This window comes from Xenopus tropicalis, chromosome 2 (genome assembly GCF_000004195.4).
Source record: "Xenopus tropicalis strain Nigerian chromosome 2, UCB_Xtro_10.0, whole genome shotgun sequence".
Classification (NCBI taxonomy): domain Eukaryota; kingdom Metazoa; phylum Chordata; class Amphibia; order Anura; family Pipidae; genus Xenopus; species Xenopus tropicalis.
This window is the reverse complement of record NC_030678.2, coordinates 91,499,844-91,523,498: the sequence shown is the minus strand read 5'-3', so window position 1 is coordinate 91,523,498 and position 23,655 is coordinate 91,499,844. Positions and strand designations below refer to the sequence as shown.

At 38.0% G+C, this 23,655-nt stretch overlaps 2 protein-coding genes across 4 annotated transcripts in view; one reads left to right on the top strand and one right to left on the bottom strand.

Annotated features, from left to right (window-relative positions):
- rps6kb1 (ribosomal protein S6 kinase B1) overlaps window positions 1-4,598 on the bottom strand; it is a 29,360-nt gene extending 24,762 nt beyond the window's left edge. Inside the window, exons 1-3 of one of the 3 annotated variants that reach the window (XM_018091149.2) lie at window positions 4,378-4,598; window positions 1,547-1,593; window positions 1,268-1,415 (exon numbers count right to left, since the gene is read on the bottom strand). In XM_018091149.2, the coding sequence (XP_017946638.1) occupies window positions 1,268-1,415; window positions 1,547-1,593; window positions 4,378-4,509 (327 nt within the window). In that variant the 5' untranslated portion in view covers window positions 4,510-4,598. 3 annotated transcript variants of the gene reach the window in all.
- Window positions 4,599-4,884: 286 nt separating this feature from the next.
- tubd1 (tubulin delta 1) lies at window positions 4,885-22,908 on the top strand. Its single transcript, NM_001006746.1, has 9 exons — window positions 4,885-5,012; window positions 9,536-9,723; window positions 11,177-11,324; window positions 13,284-13,500; window positions 15,417-15,648; window positions 16,983-17,147; window positions 21,202-21,336; window positions 21,973-22,156; window positions 22,638-22,908. The coding sequence occupies exons 2-9, from the start codon at window positions 9,552-9,554 to the stop codon at window positions 22,738-22,740; spliced, it is 1,356 nt and encodes a 451-aa protein (NP_001006747.1). The 5' UTR covers window positions 4,885-5,012; window positions 9,536-9,551; the 3' UTR covers window positions 22,741-22,908.
- Window positions 22,909-23,655: the final 747 nt, after the last annotated feature.

Genomic DNA, 23,655 nt, shown 5'->3' with positions numbered 1-23,655 from the left:
CTGCAGGGAGTTTTTGACCTATACAAGTGAGAAATTTCCATAAAACTATATATATTTGGTATTGGCGCGTTTAGGAGACATGGGACATTCCAAATCTGTTGTATTTTCATGCAAAAAATAATTTTTGTTTCTGGTATATGTGTTTATATTATGGAAAATATTTATTTTTTAGACATTTAGAAGCCTATATCTTGTTACACAATAGGAATTACACAAAAATTCTACCATATTTTAAAAGCTTAGGTTGTCCTGAAAAAAACAATATATTGTTTTCCTGGGTAAACTAAAAGTCCCCCCAAGGAAAGGCCCCTAAAGTGAAAAATCTTCAAAAATTGTCTGGCAGTAGAAGTTCCACTTTGTCCTATAATGGCTGGCAGTGAAAGGGTTAAAGTAAAGATTTATATGGGATTACCTATGGGATAAAAATCCTAGGTAGTTAATAAAAGTTTCCCAATATATCAGTTAACGTTTTACAGGAGTTAATCTAACATTCTGATTGGCAAACTTGGTACGACACAACCTAACCTTTATGACAGTTGTATTTTAAAGGACATGTAAAGCCTACATTTGCCTACAATGTATATCAGTTGGGCACATCTCCCCCACCCAAATGGCATCATTTGTACTGCATATAGCCCGTCCATTTGCCAGCACCATCACATTTTCCTAAAGCAAATAGTAGCTTTCACCTGGTGGCCATTTTTCCTCTGATACATAATCAGTTACATTTAAATCTGCAAACAGCATACACAGACCCTTATTCAGCATACATTTCATCAACAATGCAGGCTCAAACAGGCAGAACTGTCTCTGAAAAAGTTCTGCTTTTTTTGAGCACTGTAATGGTAAAGCTGAGCTCAAGAGAAAAAGACTGAAGTAGACAGCTAGAGCGGAGTTTCTATGGGAACCAGCAATGCCATATCTTCACTAGCTGCTAGACTGGGGGGTGTGATTAGTAATCTGAGCTTAGAACAACTGAGCATGTCTGGCAAGCCAGGAATCAAAGCAAATTCCCGAGCATGGAGGCTGAGTGGGTTACAGGAGGGAAAGAAAATCTAAGTGATTAAGGAGATGTAGCAGCCTTACTATTAACCTCTGGAGAACCAGTGTGGCAGGTATTGAAAGATTTCAAAGAGGCTGTTCAGTAATTACATTTTTGTGTGTGTGGTTATATGTCCTTTAAGATAATTAAATATATAAGGTGAAGATTCCTTTGATGTTTTCTATATGCAGGCCCACATAAAAATGAACACCATTAGAAACTTACCTTTCCATAACCTCCTTTCCCCAGTACACGAAGAAGTTCAAAACATTCTGGTCGGATCTTCTCTGGACCTCTGTTCACACTTGTCTCTGAGATCTCAAACTTTTCACAATGTTCCATGCCACTGGAAGAGACAAGAAGATCATCTCCCCTTTAAAATGGCAAGATAAAAACATCATCATGGCACTGAAGACAGGTAAAGTTATCTTTCCAGAAATGTGTTTTTCTGGAAGTGATTACTTTGAAGCAGTAAATATAGCTGAAAACCTGATAAAAACTTACAGTTCATAAGATAAGCTCCCATGGTCCATGAATTCAGTCAAGGTTCCCTGGAAGAGAAGTAAAAAGATGAAAGGTTAGGTTTGACAGTGATGATTTTTTTCAGAAGACTAGGTAACCATTCTTTTTTATACAAAAACACCCCAAGACAGAGGAGGTGGAATTTATCTTTAAATTAACATTCAGTGAAAAATACAGGCTTAGATAACATTACAACTACAACAGTACATCTATGTTTCATCTAAAGTGCCCTCAGTGGCCAAAATAAGCTAAAAAGGCAAAATGCTTACTAGACATGGGGGAATTTAGTGCTGTACTTTTCTTCAGGACTGTGCGTCTTAAAACATACTGGCCTGTAGTACTTGGTTGGAGAGCATGGCACTTAATTTAGCTAAATTCTCTATTTGAACTTATGCGCTTAATAAAGTAGTTATACCGTTATCTCTAATGGCAAAATCTCTATTCTGCTTTACTGAGACTGGAGCACTGCCAGGTGGTCCAAACAGCTGCTGCTGTGGACAAAAATAGTTCATCAAAGTCTGATCCAGTAGAAATAATGTCTCCCTTGATAAACTCTAAAACACTATATATAGCCATGATATGCAATGACCAAGAAAAATTAAAATGGCAGAAATATCAAACATATCTCAGTGTTTCAAGATGAAATTAAATAATCCTACTTTAAACTGATTGATTATAGTTAAGGTGCTTAAAAGGGTGGTTCCTTTTAAATTTACACATAGTATGGCAGACTAATATTTTGAGACACTGTTAGAATCATCCTGTTCTTCCTCTGGTAAAATCCCTATCATGGCGTTAAAGGGTTGGTTCACATTCAGGTTAATTTTTAGAATGTTATAGAATGGCCGATTCTTGGCAAGTTTTCAATTGGTTTTCATTCAAAAACTATAAAAAATAATAAATTATTTGCCATCCTCTTCTGTCTCTTTCCAGCTTAGTAATGGAGGTCACTGGCCCCAACAGCCAAAAAACTATTGCTCTGTAAGGCTACAATTTCATTATTACTTATCTTTCCACTCTTATTTATATTTGAGTTTCTCATTCAGACCCTAGTTGCTGAACAAAAAGATAAATAATTAAAAAACTACAAATAAAAAAATTGTCTCAAAATAGCACTCTACATTATACTGGAAGTTAATTTAAAGGTGAACAGCATATAAAATCCTTCTAACATTCAACGCCCTTGACTGCTCTGCTGCTCACTGCATTTTTTCACTTTTCTTTCTATATGTTCCTGGCCATATCCTCCACTCCTCTAAAACATTCTTTCTTGCCGTTCCTTACCTCTGGAATTCCATTCTTGAGTTTACCCAAGAATCTATTAAAAAAAGAAACTCAGATCCTAACTTTTGGAGCACAAGAACATTATCTAGTCTAATCCAGTCCTGGTACTTAAGGGCCAATACCCAAACCTTTCTGCACTTCAGTTTGTGGCTATGTGTTATCCACCTACTTATGTAAGACTAGAGGGCAGAGACCTTCTTTCTACTATCTCAAGTTTTTTTTTTTTTTTTTTTAAAATGTACCCTAGCAAGCCTGACAGGATTTTTAAACCTACTCAATAGATATCTGGCCAAATAGCAGTCAGACAGGTAGTCCAGAAAGCACCAGAAAGATAAGTTACAGATTCTGTAAGAAGTGGCCAATTGAGCAGTTTTTATTAGCCCATGTATGGCCATCATAACGGAACAAAAACAGAAAAAGGTTTTAAATGCATTCAAATATAAAGTTTTCAAAAATGTTGTGCTTGCTTTAGAGACTATACTATAATTTATATTAAAAAGCTGCTTGGTAACTAACTAGGCAGCCATATAGGGCAAGTATTTTTGTTACCCACAAAACAACTAAAATTGCCAATAAAAATGCTAAATTATTTAACTGCACAAACAAATTAAAATGCCTTGGGGAGTAGTTTTGCTTCATTTCATTCATTTACCCCTGGCAATTGACACTGCCGGCAATGACACAGCTTTTGGCTTGACTTGTTCCCTTTTCTACTGGTCTGTAACAAGAGTTAGTGAGTCCGAATAATTAATCTGCGCAATTCCCTGACGGATGGGCGTGTATTAAGCTGGCCATAGACACATCGATATTTGGACCGTGTGTCCCGATACTTTTCACACTGTGACGATTGTTCGTTTAGTCGATCCTGACAGGTTATAAAATTTTGGTGGGATAATGATAAAATCTGCGTGTGTATCTGACGATATCCTTGGGAGACTTACAATAATTCATAAGATTTCATGTTCCTTCGATTTATTTATAGGGCTTTATCCTACTATTTCAGTCTGAATGTTAGTTTTAGATTGTTGCATATAAACAAACAATATCCGAACTTTTGACGGAAGAAGAACAACATTTGAGCGTGTAGGGTCACTTTTAATTGTAATTTTTTTTATTTTTTTTAAGTTGACTTTTATGACAATTTTTTTTTTTTTTATATATCAAACTGCATAGTAGCACATGATGACCAGCATTTCCACACTTCTATGTTTCAACTATACTGTCCAGTTCTACTGGAATTTGTAGATATTTCAGCTTACTTCCACAGACACAACAGAATTCCGAGAGCTTTAGGTCCTGCTGTATAACAGGACCTAAAGCAATATATCAGACTACATACTTATAGAAACATACAAAAGAAGGGCCACGTGTAAATGATATGTTTATTGTGTGTATTTAATGGTGCGTATCCCTAGTTCAGAGAGAGCTTAACTCATGAATGCCACATAACACCAGCAAAGAGGGAAACCGGGAAGTAAGAGCTGAAGTAGCTCCCAGGCCTCTACTACACCAAGTAGGTCTTCCCTTACCCCGTCCTCCAGTTCATCGTCTGATATGGCGTCCTCTGGCTGGTCCAGGTCAATGTCAAACACCCCAGCCATTGCCTCGGACGTCTTCTGCTTCCCCGCACCCCGGCTCGGTACTCCGTTCCCCCGCCTCATGGGCTCGAACACAGAGCCGCCATCACCGGACGTAGTAACGCGACGGCGCTCCCAGAACGTAACAACCTCCTACGCACCTTGCAAAAATGCGCATGCGCAAAGGTGGTGCGTCGCTTGAACGCAGGCGCTGCGCAATTAGGGAAGTAAAGAGGCGCTGTCGCAAGGTTTTGGTTAACATAATAATAATTGACTATTTACGATAAGTTATTGTATTCAATTGGCCTGAGTAATAAAATGCATTTTTCTGTATCGTGTGCGGAGTAACACAATGTGCAGGCGAGATGGTGGAAATGGTACGGGAAAGCGCATGCGCAGTTACTCTGTTAGGGAAGTGGAAGGTAGTGACAGTTTAGTGTAATTTTAAGTCCAAACAGAGTCGTAACCTGGCAGGGTGCGTGATTCTACAGAAATAAACGTCTATGATAACATAATATGAAACAGGACATGAAGACTTCCTGACGGTGCAGAAAGGACTTGTTAATGATTGTCACTGCTGTTCCGAGGTATTGTGCGTGACATTATTTCAATTAACTGCAGAGTTGTATATGTAGTACAGAGATACATTTCCTTACGTATCGTTTAGTATGCATTGATACTAAGAATAAAGGCATATTTTGCCACTCATGTCAGACCTCCATGGGTAACAGCATTGGCAGAGGCTTCATGGAGTCATATCTAGGACAATATTCCCTTCCCTGTTGCCTTTGTACACATTTAGAACTGTTCTGTTAATGTAAAATAATCTGTCTTATTGGAAAAAAGAAAAGAATGGCCTTGGTGGTGCCTAAAAAGAAAGAAATGCTTTAGACTGATGCCACACGTGGCGTTTTTACGCTGCGTTTTTTCTCAGCCTAAAAATGCCGCACAAGCCACACAGCCCCTGACTATGGCGTTTTTCAGCCTAGTACTGGTGGCATATCAAATCCCGTTTCCATGGTGCTAATAGTGCAAAATAGTAAAAAACGCAGTGTATTTCAGCTAGGTCTGGCAGCTGCCTTTGTGTATACATAGGAATAGCTTGCTTTGCAAATAACGGCGTATTTCAGCCAACACTTGAAAAATCCATGCTAAGGCATTTTCTAGCGTATTTACGCTTTGTGTGGTTTGCTTAGAGTCTTTTCAAGTTATTTCTATGGATGATGATATCAGGCGTTTTTCAGCCGCTGAGAGAATTAGAAAATACGCAGCGTAAAAACGCCACATGTGGCATCAGCCCTCAGCCCAACACTGGACACCTGTGACCACTTCAAAAGTAGTCCAGAAATAGCACAATATCCACAGTGAAAACAAATCTAAAAAAAAAAATTCTTTTAAGCATGGAATCATTACCCATGCTCAGTGCCCACTATCCAGCAGCAAAGCAGGGTAGAAAAGGATGACCGATGATGTTTCTGTGCCCTGTGCATGCAGGTTATTGTAGTTTTATTTAACGTGCTGCTGGCTTCAGCTTACAGTAAAAAAAAAAAAATTAAAAATCTAGGTAGCCAGTGGATTCAAAGTATTTAATTAACCCCAGCCATGCCAGCAAGATCACCAAGTACTTCCTAACAAAGGCTGTGAGTATTGGCCTACAATCATTTCATGACAGACCCAGTTGAATCCCAAACTGTACTCCCGAAACCATACTATGCTCCCCCTTCTCTTGCTCCTGCGTGGGAATGACGTCACTGTCCATCTTGCAAAACTTTGACCAAGTTGGCAGGAAAACAGGACATAAAAGGGGCAATAATGAACCAAGGGCTGAGTGCCAAAAATCAGGGCTGTCTCACGTAAAGGGAGGTAGTTGGAAGGTATGTCACAGCAGAAATAGATTTAGAATATTGGATTAATCCCAGACATGATATACGTATAGGTGTGTTATACCAGCGTTTTTCAACCACTGTTCCGCGGCACACTAGTGTGCCGCGAGATGTTGCCTGGTGTGCGAGGCAGGGCGCAATTTTTACTTTCAAAGTTTTCAAAGTAACTTAATAAAATCCGGGCCCTGTCATGTTTTGCGCCCCCGTGTGTACGGTGACGTCAGTACGCACGGGGCGCACCGTTATAAAGCCTGGTGCGGTCAGCAGTGTCGGCAGAGTGCAGAGGCGCGCGTGTGAGGGGAAGATGCGCTGAAGCCGCCGAAGAGCAGAAGTAAAATGCGCTGGGCACCAATGTATTAGGGGGGCCAACGGGCACACTGACTTAGGGGCACTGCTGCTGGGCACCAATGTACTAGGGGGGCACTGCTGCTGGGCACCAATGTACTAGGGGGCACTGCTCTTGGCACCAATGTACTAGGGGGGCACTGCTGCTGGGCACCAATGTACTAGGGGGGCACTGCTCTTGGCACCAATGTACTAGGGGGGCACTGCTGCTGGGCACCAGTGTACTAGGGGGGCACTGCTGCTGGGCACAGAGTTAAATTTTTTAACATTTTCTAATGGTGGTGTGCCTCGTGATTTTTTTCATGAAACAAGTGTGCCTTTGTCCAAAAAAGGTTGAAAAACACTGTGTTATACTACAACTCTCAGAAACCCTAAGATTTCCTGCGAGTTATAGCTTGAGAATCAACTGTAGAAAGTAACATAGTAAGTTAGGTTGAAAAATAGTTCTATCAAAGTTCAAATCAAGTTCAGCCATAATGCCTATATATAGCCGGCCTAATTGCTAGTTGATCCAGAGGAAGGCAAAAAACACCATCTAAAGCCTCTCTAATTTGCCGCAGAGGGGAAAATATTCTTTCCTGACTCCAAGATGGCAATCGGACCAGTCCCTGGATCAACTTGTACTAAGAGCTATCTCCCATAACCCTGTATTCCCTCACTTGCTAAAAAGCCATTAGAGAGGTTTTTATATGATCCCCTTATATATTTATACATAGTTATACATAGTTATACATAGTTTGTCACCTCACAAACTTAAATTGGCCAGTCTTTTTTCATAACTGAGACTTTCCATACCCTTTACCAGCTTAGTTGCCCTGCTCTTGACCCTCTCTAATTCAATAATGTCCCACACAAGAACTGGAAAGTAACAAATGTCAGCCCGCCACATCACTGTGCAAAGTAGTAGTATGATCTCATACCAGAAGGAAGCAGCTTGTAACACAGACAGGTTGGGACTAAGAAGTTAGAACAGCAGCAAAGCAAAGTAGAAAATTGAGCTTCTTTTTACACCAGTGATATTGCATGCTGGGTAATGTAGTTTTACATTAACCTTGCTGTTATCACTAACCCTTTAATTTCTTCTTTTAGGTGGCTGTACACAGTCAGAGTCAGCAGCCTATTGCTCCATGCCTGGGGACCCTGGGAGTGGCTGTCTGACCAATATCAGGCCAAAAATCTTCCAGATATGTGTCAGTTTAAAAAAAAAAAAAGCCCACCAGCCTAGGACTGCAACAAAACAGTCTGGGTGTGCTGATAAGCTATGATCCAGTTATTAGCTCCCAGAGCCAATGATTGGCATTATTAAGCCCTGTTTATGGATGGCCAGTTTGGGCAAGGTCTGCTTGTTTAGCGACCTCACCAGTGAACCTCACTTGATTAGTTTTCTTCCATGTGGAGATAGAAGTTGTTTTATGTCTAAAAGGTTTTAGTGAAGCAACTTTATCAGTGTAACACCATCCTCTTTTGTTTGCAAAGAGGAATTAAAAACTCCAAAAAAACTTACACCAACTTCAAATTAGTTTAAGTTGTACTTGTGTGGAGGAAATAGGTACTCCAAATTAATTGAAGTGGCATTCTTGAACTGCATTTTAATGCCAAAGTGTACAAAACTGCCGTATTTATACTGCTGTATTTATGAAATTGATTTGTAATAATAATTCTTGCTTTAAGTTCAGTTTGTGAATTCCCCCATTGACATGAAAGTCTTAAGTCATTATTGTAGTTTTTATCTACATAGTACCTAAGCAGTTATATGCGCTGTGGTGGGGTTTTTTTTTTTATAGCTTGGGGGGGGGATAGGGGTGAAGAAAAATATTAATCAGTATGTTACATTACTTATGTCAAAAAAAGCAAACTTTTAACTCGGACAAGTTAAACACCAAGCAAGTTACCGAAAGGCCCCTGACTGCTGCTTTCTTCTTTGTATACAAGCAGTCATGTATGAAATGCCTTGTGGAGCTGATTACTAATTAGCTTGGATGCAGCATGAATTACATTTTTGTGCAGCCTCACATGCAGATTTGAACCAATTTTTGCTCAGCATTGAAGCATGTGAATGTAAGATAATCCATTTAGTATTACCTTGCAGCTTTTTATGCTCCTTTGGCACTTAATCATAGGCAGCCAGTCGCCTATTATTAAGGGCCAAAGGGGCACAAAATGCGTAAGGCCATAAATCCTAGTAAGTTTTAGATGATGGATTAATATAGACTTGTTTTTTTTTAATTTTTGGAATGTCATACGTATTTGAGAGTTTGTTATGGTTTTCCATTGATATTGGGGCTTTGTTTGCACTCCTTTGTTTATATCTTGGTGAAGTATTATCCCTCAGCAACATTTTTTGCATTATGAACTTAGGCAGAGATGGTAACTGACCCCGCCCCATTAGAGTAATAATGACCCATTCCTGGATTTCTTAAAAAATTGCATTTTGTAATGTGCCAATTTTAACATTGAGTTATGCTGTAGATGCACAGAGTGGCCTTTTCAGATGGAGGTGACATAACTACATTTTCATACAGAACAGCAATGGCTATTAAAGGACAAGAAAATCCTGTTTTACTAGGGGTGTCAAAATGTTACGAAACCCCTCAGTGAAATAGATTATCACATGTTTTCCTGGCCAGTGCTCCAATTATATGCAATAGAGTAAAACTTTTGTGCAAACACAAATCTGTGATTGGGATTCTGGGGAAAATGCCAAAGCAGTGATTAGATAGCTTTTACATGGGCTGGTGGCTTTTTTCTCTAAATAGAAGCACCGGACAGAAGCACCACTGAAGCACCACTGAAATGTGCTTTGCTCAGATGGCTTGATTTTAAAAATGCTCATGAAATGGTATTCTGTAATTACATAATTCTATTTGTGCCTCTTTTTCCAGATAACTGATCCAGAGGATGTCAGTAGTTACTGTGCAGCTTGGCCAGTGTGGCAACCAGGTTGGCTATGAATTTTTTGATATCCTCTGCAGTGACCTTCACAGTAAACCTGGGCATAGTACTAAGAGAGAAAATGATTATTATCAGACTGTTTGCAAAGAACAATTTTTCCATGAGGAAGAATGTGGAGGTAATCATTTCTCAGATTCTTTTTTGCATTTGGGTGCATTTATTATCTTGATGTTTATATCAAATGAGCAATCGTTGTTGCTAGTGACTACAATTAGCAACCATTAGGAAACAAGAAAATCAATTTGCAGTCAGTGTGCTACAACTGATCTGCTGCATGGTGCTTGTACGGAAGACTAAAGGTAATGGGACTTATTTGTACACTTGTTTTTGATTGACTCCCTCTGCACTAAGAAGACAGTGAGGCTAGCCGCAGCATAAGTTTTGTCAGCATATTATCTAGCTTTTTCTTTAGTGGGATAAACTTAGTAGGACAACTTTAAGTCCCTGTTACAAAGCCCAAAGCACGGCACTAAAGTACCCCCATTAACTTCCACGGCAATCTCCTTAAAAATAATTTTTTGTTGCCTGCAAACATACATTTCCTTCTGACAAGCACTTGTATGTAGTTGCCGTGCAAGTCATTAGGGAGTTATTGGTCAGTGTGCAAGTCCTCTTCGGGGCATGTTTACATAATATTGATATAAATAAATTTGAAAGGTTGCGTAGGATAGGTTCATCTATAACATACCAAAAGTTAATGAAAAGGTGAACCTCCCACTTAAGCTCCAATAACTGAAATTGCATTACAGTTAACACAATGCTAATCAGTGGGATGAAAACAATGTGAAAAGCTGTTTTCATACCATTTTAAATGAAAAGAAGGGCCTAATTCTTGGGAGGGTGGAAGGTGGTTTTAGGCACCGTCCAGTGAATTAAAAAGATGCAGGGGTAAGATGGTGTTGCTGCAGTAGGAACCCAGCCCAGTTCCCTCACCCCCCCCCCCCCCCCAGTGTATTAACCTATCCATGTTGTTTAAATGTTTTGGTATTCTATTACTAAGGGGAATCCTTTGTTTCTGCTGTATGCTCAATTACAATGGAATGATTTTTGTGATCCTGATATCCTGATATTCTTCTATGCCATCTTTAAATGCTAGAATAATGCTCACTAAAATCAACTTTAAAACATTTGTGTTGCTCCATATATATGAGTTTTACAGAAAATATGATATGCTTCAGGCATCATACAAACACTTTTTACAAGCTGCTTATCTACTAAATGTGTTTTGCTGTTTAAGGCCAATGCCACATGGGGCAATTCTCTGCCTGTGGATAAATGCAGGCCAAGAATCTGCCCCCTTTGCTGAAAAAAACATTTGGTTGTGCCTGCACCCGGCACCATTGCGTCACCCAGGGTGCAGGAAACCACTGGACCTGAACGCAAAAGTGCATACACGAGCAGTTTTGTGCCAAATTCTGCTGTGTGTGCCCGCACCCAGGACCAACTCCATGGCTCCGGCACAACCAAAACCATATTTTGAGTGTAGGGGTGGATTTTCCTCCCCACATGGCATCAGTCTAATCATAAGGCATTGTTTGTAGCATGCATTAAATGTTTATTTTCTGTTGTAGACCTGGTAACTCGGGCAGTTCTTGTTGACATGGAGCCAAAAGTTGTTTCTAAAACCTTATCAATGGCAGGCCGCTCTGGAAAATGGAAATATGATATCAGTTCACAGTTTTCTCAGAAGCAGGGTTGTGGAAACAACTGGGCAAATGGGTATGATATGAAATGTCTGTTTAATGAAATGTCTTACTGATATTTAAGAGTGAGTCTTTAAAATTTTCTAACATTGGTGCCGTCTAGATTATTTTATATTTGATTGCTTTAGATTTCCCCTGCCTGTGTATTGACTAGTGCTGTACTGCTTGGCCTTCAAGCACAGACCTTAATAAAATGCCTTTCTCAGAAAGAAATGTTTTGTTTTGACTAAAAAGGGGGGTAGTGGGAGCACTTCAAGGCTAACTAAAATATATATAGTAAAACTGGAAATGAAAATAACTACAAGCATACAAAAGAGAGGGGATAGATTAATCCACATTTCTTCTTCCCCTGTTTCACTAAGAATTTAGTATCTGCAAATATTTTGCACATACTATCAGAAACAGGGGTTTTTAGTTGCAAAGTTATGATGATAAAATTGAAAAGCTAAAAAATGAATATAGGAGTTGTATTTGCATCTGGGATTGTGTTCTGTGAGTTCTGACTGCTCAGTCACTCTGCTGCAAAAATACCCCTACCAGCTCTGCATTGAGTTTAAATAGTCAGAAAACTGTGCTTTATTTATTGTCAGTTTTTCCTTATTGACTGGAACAGATTGAAAGTTTACCAAAGTGCAAGTTGATTTGGGATTGCTGTATACTGTGTGCATGTGGTGAGAAGTATTTTTACAGGATTTACTTAATATTAAAAAGCTAGTACAGGTATGGGATCTGTTATCCGGAATCCCATTATCCAGAAAGCTCTGAATTACGGATGGCCTTTCTCCCATTAACTCTATTTTAACCAAATAATTCAGATTTTTAAAAATGATTTCCTTTTTCTCTGTAATAATAAAACAGTAGCTTGTACTCCATCCCAGCTAAAATACATTTAATCCTTATTGAATGGAAAACAATCCTATTGCGTTAAATTAATGTTTTATTGATTTTATAGTAGGCTTAAGGTATGGTGATCCAAATTACGGAAAGACCCCTTATCCGGAATACCCTTGGTCTTCAGCATAATGGGTTCTATACCTGTACTTTTTCGTGATGGAGATTGCTTCAGAAGCATTTACAAATGGAAAAATGTAAATGGTCTGTAATTTAGTAATGATTAAAGGAGAAATATTGTGTGAAAAATAAGAATGTCCCAGTGCATTATACTCCTATAAATATAAAAGGAATGTGCTTGAAAAGTAGCATTTTGGGCTGATTTATTAAAAAATTCTGCAAACCTAGTCCCACCCATCAGTTCTACTTCCTGTAGAGAACTGAAGCCTGTCTTTGCTTGTGTCACTTCAGGGCGGTGATATTTTATCCCCCTCCTACTGTGCTTCTGCCAGGGACCATAAGAATACACCCATCCCTTATTTGGAACACAAAAAAGGCATCATTTTTTAGTAAAACCAGCACTGTATATTATTCATTATTGCCTACAAATTTGGAGAAGTTTTAGTTATACTATATGTCTCCTTTAAAGTGCTAAAGCTGAGAAATGTTATCATGTTGTAGTCGATTAAATATTTCCAAAGGGACCTCCCCCTCTGGTCCTTTAGAAAAGTTTTTGAAATAAACATTTATAGCACATGTATTTGTGTGAATGTTTTTAAAAATGCTGTTGCTTGAGAGAGTATAATGACCTATTATTTTTTATTAATAAAGACCCAGCATATTCACAGTGCTGTACAAAAAGAACATATATATTCTAAAGATTATATTCACTACAGGCTAATACAAGAGGTGGCAAGCCTTGCATGTTAGCCATTACAACTTAAAATGAAAACATGAAACCTTGAAGCTCAGTCACAGTTAGATGACTGATATTTAGTCCCTCCTCTCCCTTTCAATAATAGTGAGATAGTGAAATACATGCTGCTTCCTGGCCAACCTAACACAAAATTAATATAACTACAAAGCTATAGAATGCAAATAAATTCTTTAAGTTTAATATTTTTTGTTTTTTATTTGGGCACAGTTACTGTGTGCATGGCCCAAAACACCAGGACATTGTCATGGATCTAGTTCGAAAGCAGGTGGAAAAGTGTGACCGGTTGGGTGGTTTCTTCACTATAATGAGTATGGCTGGAGGAACAGGTTCTGGCATGGGAACATTTCTCACAAGGTGTTTGCGTGATGCATATCCTGACTCACTTCTACTCAATCAAGTGATTTGGCCTTATGGAACTGGAGAGGTAAATATTTAATTGGAATTTATGAGTCATTTGGCTGCAGTTCAGGATCCAGATTTCCTTTTGTTAGGGCAGGGAAAGGAGATTATATTTGCTTTGGGAAAGAGGTGTGACATACCGGTATGTAAATTAATGTACATGGTAAAGGTTATCCCTATCAAATATCAGAAAGGAGACGATGCATTTTCCTAAAGAAATTACTATCTAGCCTAAGGTGTATGTTTCTTAGCTAAAAGTCAATCCCTCGGTATAACAAAAAGCTTATGTAATACTTGTTTTGTGAGTGTAAATAGATATATACCCCTGAGGGGTACTTTTACACAGTAGTGTAATACAGTATAATCAAAAAATGCCTTCTCCAAGTAATCATAATTGCATATTAACCATGTTTGCCATCCCTTGTAGATTTTTATGTACAATAAAATAATTTAGTACAGCTTAAACTGACCTAGTTTGAATAGATAATTGGGGTTATATCATATATATATATATATATATATATATAATAAGATACTAAGGGAAAGATTTATCAAAATGTGGGATTGAAGCTCGCCACAGAAAAATTCACCCACTTTCTGTTTATTCCTATGGGATTTTTAGTAGTATTTATCAAATGTTGGACTGATTTTCACCCACTGATAAATACGCTTCCAAAAATCCCATAGAAGTGAATAGAAAGTGGGTGAGTTTTTCTGCCCCTAGGTTTGCTGAGGTTCTAGTACGAGAAAAGGCAACTGGTCACTGAGTTTGACAGAAAGTATTTGGTCAGGATGCAAAGCAGTAGCAGGGACTAAAGGTGGCCATACATGGGCTGATTCTAGCTGCCGATATCGGTCCTTTAGACCATCATCTGGCCTAAAATCGCTGAGATCTTGATCAGGCAGGTTTGATTTTTCCATCAGATTGGGGCCGCATTGGCTCATTGATGTGGTCCCTGAACCGACAGCACCTATACCCACCGCTTTTATTCGATCGTTTGGCCTTAAGGCCTAATTAGCCCGTAGGTGGGGATATCGGGAGAAGATATCGGGAGAAGATCCGCTCGTTTGGCGACCTCACCAAGCGAGTGGATGTTACCAAGTATGGCCAGCTTAAGAGTTGTAGATCAATTATATGTGGTCAGAAAATTAGCTGCTAATGATTGAGTCATTTAATAACATATTCATTCATTTGGAGCCTTTGCAGTTTAAACTTGTGATAAAGTGATTAAGGCTATGACCTTTCCTGGAGTAATTTATTCTATCCAAGATTAGGGTCTGTACAGGTAACATTCTGAATGAAAGACTATTTCATTTGGCTGTTAATCTGAACATAGCACCTATTATTATGTGTTGCTTATTATTTGGCCATTTGTAATTTATGGACGTTAATTATTTTCCACACTGTTTGAATCTGAATCCTAAATGGAATACTTTTTTTGTGTTATTGAATTTCAGATTATAGTTAGAAAATGGCAAGTATGATAGATTTTATATGCTTATAGAAGTACTTTACATTAGGAACATAATGTGCTGTAAGGCTGATCTGATTAAATCTGTTGAACTGCCTCTTTAAAGGAACCCCTGTTAAAACCCAGTAACCCAATATTATCAACACTTGAAAAAGGGATGTTCAAACTGCTTTTCTCCTATTCGGCACTTGCTAATTAGCAGTTGTTCCCATTCTGCACTAAATGGATAGATGATTTTTTAAAATATATTGCTTACGAAACTGCACAAGATACTAGAATAGTAGTCAGAGTGAAATACATTCTCCATGTAGACAGTATGCAAGTTTTGTATTTGTACCTTTAGGTTTGAGGTATTAGAATGGTAATACATGCCCCATTTATCCTTTTGAGTTCAGCTTCATTGGTTTTCAGGCTCACAATAGAGTAATATTGCAGAAAGTTTTAAAGAAAACACTTTTTTTCCTGGCAGGTTATTGTTCAAAACTACAATTCTATTTTGACGCTCTCTCATCTCTACCGGTCTTCAGATGCCCTGCTAGTTCATGAAAATGATATTATTCATAAAGTTTGCTCTCAGCTGATGAATATAAAGCAGATTTCTTTCAGGGATGTCAACAAAGTAATTGCACATCAGCTGGGCAGTATATTTCAGCCAGTGTATACATCAGAAGAAGCCTTGCACTACTGCAGAAATCCACTTGGTATGTCTTTAATTTATTACTACAGTCTAACAAGTAAATGTAATTTGCTGTTTGATAGAGCATAGTATGAAATATAGAACACAACTTTAACCTTTAACACGCCATGTCATTCTTGCCTCCATGTGTTTATTTCTTTACACTTTTACCTTTATCTGCATCTCTAACATTCCTCCTGCTCTGTTCCCACAATTGACTTTTACTTAGGGGCACATTTACTAAAATGTGTTTTTTTCTGGCCTCGAAACATGATATGGTATAATTTCGAAGTAACCACGATAATTTCTGTAGTTCTAAAATGTCTCGACAATGCTTTTATTGTTCGTACAAAAATATCGCAGTTGCGTTCCAAATGTCACAAAATTTTTGTGCCAAAAAGTTTGTTAACGCCTTCCATAGGACACAATGGCACTCGACAGATCAAACCTGGTGAAAAGATAGTCCAGATGAAAGTGTGACCAAAGCGTTAACGAATTCCGAAATGTTTATATTCTTTGCGCAAAGTATGATTTTTTGTGGAAATTTACCACAATTTTAATGAAATTTTTGCGTACATTACATGTTCTATAATTTAGAAAAAATACAAATATATCTCCAAATCGTTTAGTAAATGGGACCCTTAGGGGGAGATTTACTAATCCACGAATCTGAATCCCAAAAGGGAAAAATTTGGATTGGAAGCAAAAATGTTGCCGTCTTTTCATCGCTGTCACGACTTGTTTGTATTTGTCGCGACTTTTTCGTATTAAGCGGTTGTAAACGGCGGAAAAACCAATCCGATTTTTTCACGACGGCAATGAAAAAGTCACAGAAAATATACAAAAAAGTTGCGACGGCAATGAAAAAGCCGCGGAACATACGTAAAAGTCGCAACGGCAACGAAAAAGTCGCAAAAATACAGATCATTACAAAAAAAACTCATTCTAACGCCTTCGGACCGTTCGTGGATTAGTAAATGTGCCCCTGTGTGTACTCACCTACATTCTACATGATAATTTACATGCATTTTTTATTTTTCCACCCCACTGCTTTCTGTGCTACGTGCAGAATCTTTCTCAGCAACTTTATTTTTACTCCATTGTTCCACACATCTTCTCATCAATCCTTTAAATCTTTCACACAGCTTTTGTGGTCTGTGCACATTAATTTACTACCTAATTCATCCTTTATCAGATATGTCCATTGGGCATATCCATGCATGGAAAACAGTGTTCTTTTTAGTGTAACCACACAAATTTAAAAGGCCACATTAAAATAAAAATAAAAAAAAAATATATATATATATATAAACTTTTTCAGGGTGCTTGCTAATACAATATTTTTCCTTTTCTTCCCAGGGGAATTAATGGAGTGTTTGGTTCCACACCCAGAATACAAGATGCTGGGTCTCCGTAACATTCCTCAAATGTCTGAACACTCCTTGGCATACAGTACATTTAATTGGAATGGGCTGCTCAAACATTTGAGGCAAATGCTCATTGCAAATGCTAAAATGGAAGAAGGTAAGGACACTCATGAAATAGTACTTAAAATAAATACAAATAGCTAGGCAGTTAAAACATAAGCTGTCTTGTTCACTGCTAGAGTTTATTTCTCTTGGACATTCCCATGGTGATTTTGGACAGTTTTATGGAATAAAAGCTCCTTTCACTTATGTTGTTTAAATGATTTTACTGATAGAAATTGTGGTTATAGCTTCCACAGTAAGAGCATCACAAAACTTAATTCTGTTGGCTCCCATGTTAGCACACAAACCTGTCTTAGTGTATTCAGCTTAGATCACCTAGACATATACTAAAATTTTTGCAAAGAGAATTTATTTTCTGCTCACATACATCATTCTGTGTAAAAGTTTTGTCAGTATAAATCCAGAAAGACAAAAGTCCCTGAAGTCATTGATATTTCCATGAACAGCCCTCTGCCATGTTTCCTTTAAAGTGATACTGACACCAAAAAATTTATTTTAAAAGTATGAACCTACTTCCAAACCTACCTATAGGTCATGTTGACTTTTTTTCTAAAAGTCCTGTTTCTCTACATAAATCTTACTGAAGATCCTGAACCCGACTGTCTGGCAACCCGACTGTAGCTTCTCAATCTGTCAAAAGGACTGCGTCATAAACTGGGAGGATTCAGCTTGCCATTTGCTTCAAAGAGCTCCCCCTCCCTCGCATAGCATTGCATGGAGTTGTGAACTAGATAGCAGGCAGGCTTCATCTTTCCATTGCCTGCCTACTTCAAAGGGCTGTGCCCCCTCTCTGCTCTTCCCACGAAGAATTAAATAACAGGCCTGCTTAAGCTCTCCAGTGCCTGTCTGCTTCTAAGGGCTCTCTCTTCCCCCTCCCCTCCCCATTACACATAGACTACGGAGCTGAGCTTGTCACACCGGCAGAAAGCAGAAGGGGCATGCAGCTTTGTGATTGGGCATATTTATTCATTTGGGAGGCATTTCAATGAAAATCTGGAAAAGGGGAACAAACATGGCTGCTCCGTGGGTCTGTAATTTGTGCTACCATAATTATGAAGTGGAAAAACTTTGCAGATTTAGTTTATAAGGAATTTAAAGCTGATACAAATTAAAACACAACAGCAGGTGTAAAAATAATTTAATTGGCTGTCAGTATCACTTTAATTCCACTGCTAGATATCAGGAATTTTTAGAACAAGTGTGCCAATTAATAAATGCCCTATAAAATATTCCTACAAAAACACACAACAACTAATTACTTTGGAACCAGCACACCCTAAATAATGGGTTTCTTTACTCTTTAGACATTGTACAATTGTCCAGTGTTTCAGCCAATATTAGACCTTTAGGACCTTTCTCAAGGATGGAGAGAAAAGTCCCAATGAGGACCAAAATGTTGGACATCTGAATGTATAAAGAATAAAGAAACACATTATATATCGAGTGCTAATCCCAAAGTCATTATTTGGTGCACCCTGTCTTCCTGTCTTTATGTTATATAAGAATACAGACACTTGCAAACTGTTCTTTAAATAAATATATATATATATATTTCTACATTTGTGGTACAAATGTAGAAAACTTAAAACTGGAATAGCTAATGTAATGATCATATTAAAAAGGGATAATATGGACTTATATTCATTGAAATATTGCCCTTTGCACAAATGTGGTTTAGACATTATATATCTGACTTGTTAAACCCATTGAAATTGGAGAAAGATAACCATATTTTTAACACATTCATTGCATTTAGGTTTCATCTTTGGGTAAAAGCTTGTGTAGGTTACCCTTTACCTGCATACATTGTAATAAATATATATTTAAAAAAGCAATGGTCATCCAGGGAGTGCATGCTAAATAATGAACCATTCAGCTTCAACTTGCTTACTTTTCCTGGTAGCCGAAGGTGATGAAGCTTCTTAGAAACATTCTGAAATCTATAAACAAAAAGGTTTTTTACGACTGTATGTTTATATATGATTATTTTGTGCTGTTGCCTGCAGCTCTCTTACTTAGCTGTACTTCTGATTTGTAACTTGCATTTTGCATGAAATGTTGAACCATTTAAAATATCACTTTTTTTGTTGTGTCACAACTATGCACTATGTTTTAATTTTAGTTAGTGCAAATCATATTTTCCTGTTGAGAATTGCACCAAAGTTATAAAACTTCAAGACTTTAATTTGAAACAATTACAGAAAACAACAACCAATCAGAAAAATGTAATGATTTTGCAGACTGTATCTGTATACAACTTTGCATTCAGATAGGGAATTAAAAAAAACTCTTGAAGCTCCCATACTGTAATGGTCTGTAGTACTAATTCAGACACAACAAAAAATATGACATTCACCAGAAATTGCCTAAAAGGATTTTTTTGCTGCTAGTTTATCTTGAAACCCGTTATCCAGAAAGCTTTAAAATACAGCAATGTTGTTTCCCATAGGGTCTTAATATTTGACAGGTTAGATTTTTTTTTTAGCTTTTTTGTTTTAATAGCCTTAAAGGAGAACCCTGTCCTTTTCCTAGCCTCCTCTCCACCCCCCTCCACTGCCTTCCCTCCAAGCTCCCTCCCCACAAGAGCTATTCTGTTCAGAAGTCTCCTTGTGTGATAACCTGCTATAAATCTTCTGAGCTGCAAGCTGAAATTAACGGCACCATCTTCTGTCTGTCTTGTGATCCTCTTTTCTCATTTGTCAGTATGGATCTTGCAGGAGCATGCACGGTTGAAGTTGATCCAGGAGGTGGATTCAACTGGGCATGATCCTTCAAGATTCATGTGGGCAAGCTCTAAAGAGAATCTGATGACAGGGCAAGATCGCTCCTTTGAACTTCCCTGCACAAGTCTTTAAATTTATGTCAGGTCAGAACACAGGGAGACTTTTGAAAAAAAAAATTAATGCAGGGAGGGAGCTTGGAGGGGGGGCAGTGGTGGAGTGGGGGGAGGAGTAGGGTTTAATTCTCCTTTAAAGGAAAACTGTATGTTCAGAATGAATACTTTGCTAAGCAGATAGTTTGTATCATATTAAGTGACATATTAAAGAATCTTCCCAAACTGGAATATGGATATATCTTTTACCTTGAGCCACCATTTTGTGATGGGCTGTGAGCACCCTCAGAGACCACCTGACTAGAAATAATGCAGCTCTAACTGTAGTAGGAAGTAGTGTGGGAGTAAATAACAGAACATGGTGCATGCATTGGCTGATGTCACGGTATGTGTGCCCTTCATATGTCTGAGTGTACCATAAATCACCATTTTCTATTTAGGAGTACCCAATGGCACATACTACTTAAATGACAAGGAAAGGCAAAGTCACTTGGGGGTGCCAAAATATTAGGCACCACCAAGTGACTTAAATTGCCTACCTTTTACCCCGGGCTGGTGCCCCTGTTCGGAGAGAACAGCACCAGCCCTGGGTAGCTGTAGCGTGTGCGCGCATGCACAGTAGAGAGAAAAAGCCGAACTTTCGGCTTTTCACTCTACTGCGCATGCTGCGGTTGTGGGGTCCCGGCAAAATGAAGCAGGAAACGCTACAGGTACCCTGGGCTGGTGCGGTTTTCTCCTAACAGGGGCACCAGCCCGGGGTACAAGGTAAGCGATTAAAGTCACTTGGGATTGCCTAACATTTTGGCACCCCCAAGTGACTTAGCCTTTCCTTGTCCTTTAAAAAGTATATTTTTATGAAGCAGGGTTTTACATGTGAGCTGTTTTATACTATATAATTTTATGGAGACCTACATTTTTTGAGTATAGTTTTACTTTAGGGCACTGTGCTTCCAGTTATAAAATTAGTTTTTATCCACAACAGATTATAAACTACTTTACACCTTCATATATACTATAATATATAATATAATACTTTACACCTTCATATATACTATAATATATACTATAATGGTTGATTTTATAAAAAAAAAAAAATAATTATATACAAGTTGCTCAAGATCTCATGTTATTGTAGGTTTAATGTATTTGTGCCAAATATCTGACTTAGCAGTATGATTTTTCACAAGTTACATTTGTGTAGTATAGTAAACTATAACCACATTTTCCAACTAATATACAGAGTATGCTATTTTAGGTATTAATTGGCATGTGCGGCCCCCATCTCAGCCAACAGCAGAAAAGACTTCCCTGAGAAAAGAATTGCAATTTAATACTTCTGTTGCTAACTTGGCAATTCTTCGTGGAAAAGATGTGCAAACTGCCTCTTTAGGTAAGTTAAAACACTCTTCTTTGGTGCTTTACAGTACTAGTGTAAGTGCTTGAATATGCCATATACATATTTGAATTTCCATTAAAAAGAAAATGATTGTTCTATATTTTAATTTGTCTTGTCTATTTTTTTTTTGTAAGACCTTGTTACCCCCCACATTTTCAGTTTGCCCAAGAACATCACACCAAAGAAACAATGCTGTTATAAAGTTACACATTTTACTGAACCGATGAATTGCTTCTGCCAGTCCGTTTGAGATGAGGTTTATAAGTGCATATTATGGTATAAAGATTTTATGGAATTCCGAATGCTTCACAGAGAGATCTTCAAACAGTTGTACCCCCAACAATAGTCTGATATGAAGCATGTGCAGAGACTGGAAAGAGATTTTGCAGCTAACATTGGGGTGTTATGATAGGATTAAATATTTAAAAAAAACAAACAAAATGTAGAGGACATGATAGTATGTACTTGAAAATAAGGGCACAGGTGCGAGAGGGGACTGCATTTTGCAGGGAGATAGGTGTCTGAAATGATATTGAGAGAGAATTGGTTCAACCAAAAGAACATTCATCATGTGCTTCAACTTAGTCTAAAGTGTATAATAAATTGACACTGAATTTAACCTCATTTCAGAAGGCTTCAGAGATCCACCATTATATACACCATGGTTATCACCAGATGATGCATTCACCCTTTGGAAAACACCAAGAGCTTTCAACAAATATGAGAAGTCTGCTACTTTGGTTAGCAATAGCCAGTTTCTGCTGAAACCCTTGGATAATATTGTTGGAAAAGCATGGAACATGTTTGCATCAAAGTATGTCTTGAATATAACAATGCTAACAATTTCAGAATATACCCCATATTGTTCTAAAGCATGTGCGTATAACTTGTGACATTTGACCATTTTTATAAAGTGGTGTGGTCAGGCTTACTTGATGGAACAGTAAGCTAGATAGAACCAATTGAGAAGGTGTAAGAGCCACAGTAAGATGACAGAAATAATTATCAGTCATCTGGCCAACATGAAGAATGAAAGATGATAGAGTATTTCATTATCTAAAATCTCCTTTCACCAAACAGAACTTGAGGTGAAGCTTTGGGCATCATTAGTAACTCTCAGGCATTTTCTAAAACAGCATCTAATGGCCAGCCCCTTTAAAGCAGAAGTTTTATCTGAATATTATACTTTAATGTAGAGAGGAGGAGGTAGAAATAAACATTTTTAATTTAAAGAGATAGATCTGGAAATCAAACAACAATTTAAATTGTAAAGTTCTTCTTTTATTTTTTTTTAGGGCATATGTCCATCAATACACAAAATTTGGGATTGACGAAGAAGAATTCTTGGAAACTTTCACAACTCTTGAGCAAATTATTGCAAGTTACACCAATTTATAATCATGTTCTTATTATTTTTTTTTACTTCAAAGACTGAATGGTTTATCATTCAATGCTGTGTGTTAAATGTAGCTGTATTTAAAGTGCATTAAAATGTAAATAGGTATATTGGCAATAAATGTTATATTTTTTACAAATTATGTATTTTAATAAAAAGTTGTTGCAACATGTTAGTCTTGTAATTTCTTGCCTCATTGCTAGTCAGCAATGTGTTGTGTAAGAAATATATTTACAGGGCCTTTAACATATGATATTCCACAGTGTTGAATCTGCAATAGTGCAATAACCCATAGCTGCTAATCACATTTTTGCTTTCCTTGTTGAACTGCCAAACCAAATAACCAGAATGCCAAAAGTTCAGTGTCTCTCCACAGTTAGTAAGCTTCTGTCAGACATGTCAACTCACCTGTATTTGTTAGAAACCTCTCTGATTTAAACCCTGGTCAGTGGTCTCCCACAGTAACAGGTATTTCCCTTGCTGTCAGGTGACAATTCCTCTTTGGCCTAACCCAGGTGTATGTGTCTGGAAGCCCTGGGATCAACAAGGCCCAGTAAAGCTATTCTCCTCTAAAGGGACAACCATTCTAGAGTATGTCGGTGAACAGGGACCCAGTGAATGACGTTTAATCAGCTACAGGACTAGCTACTGTAATAGGAATAGCTAGAAAGAGCAGCCTGTGCTCCAGCAAGGACTGATAGCTGAAGGTATTCCCCAAGGCTCTGCTAGCCTAAGTAAAGGGACCACAGTTTTGATGTGCAGGCCAGGAAAAATTCAACCTGCACCAACCGTAACCCACAAAACCTTAACACATACCAGACCCTAACCTGCCATTGTAGGACCCACACCCAACCTGTACCCACATCTTTCTGATCTTTAAACTGCTTCTGCTCAGGCCTTAGGTTCCCAGACAGGAA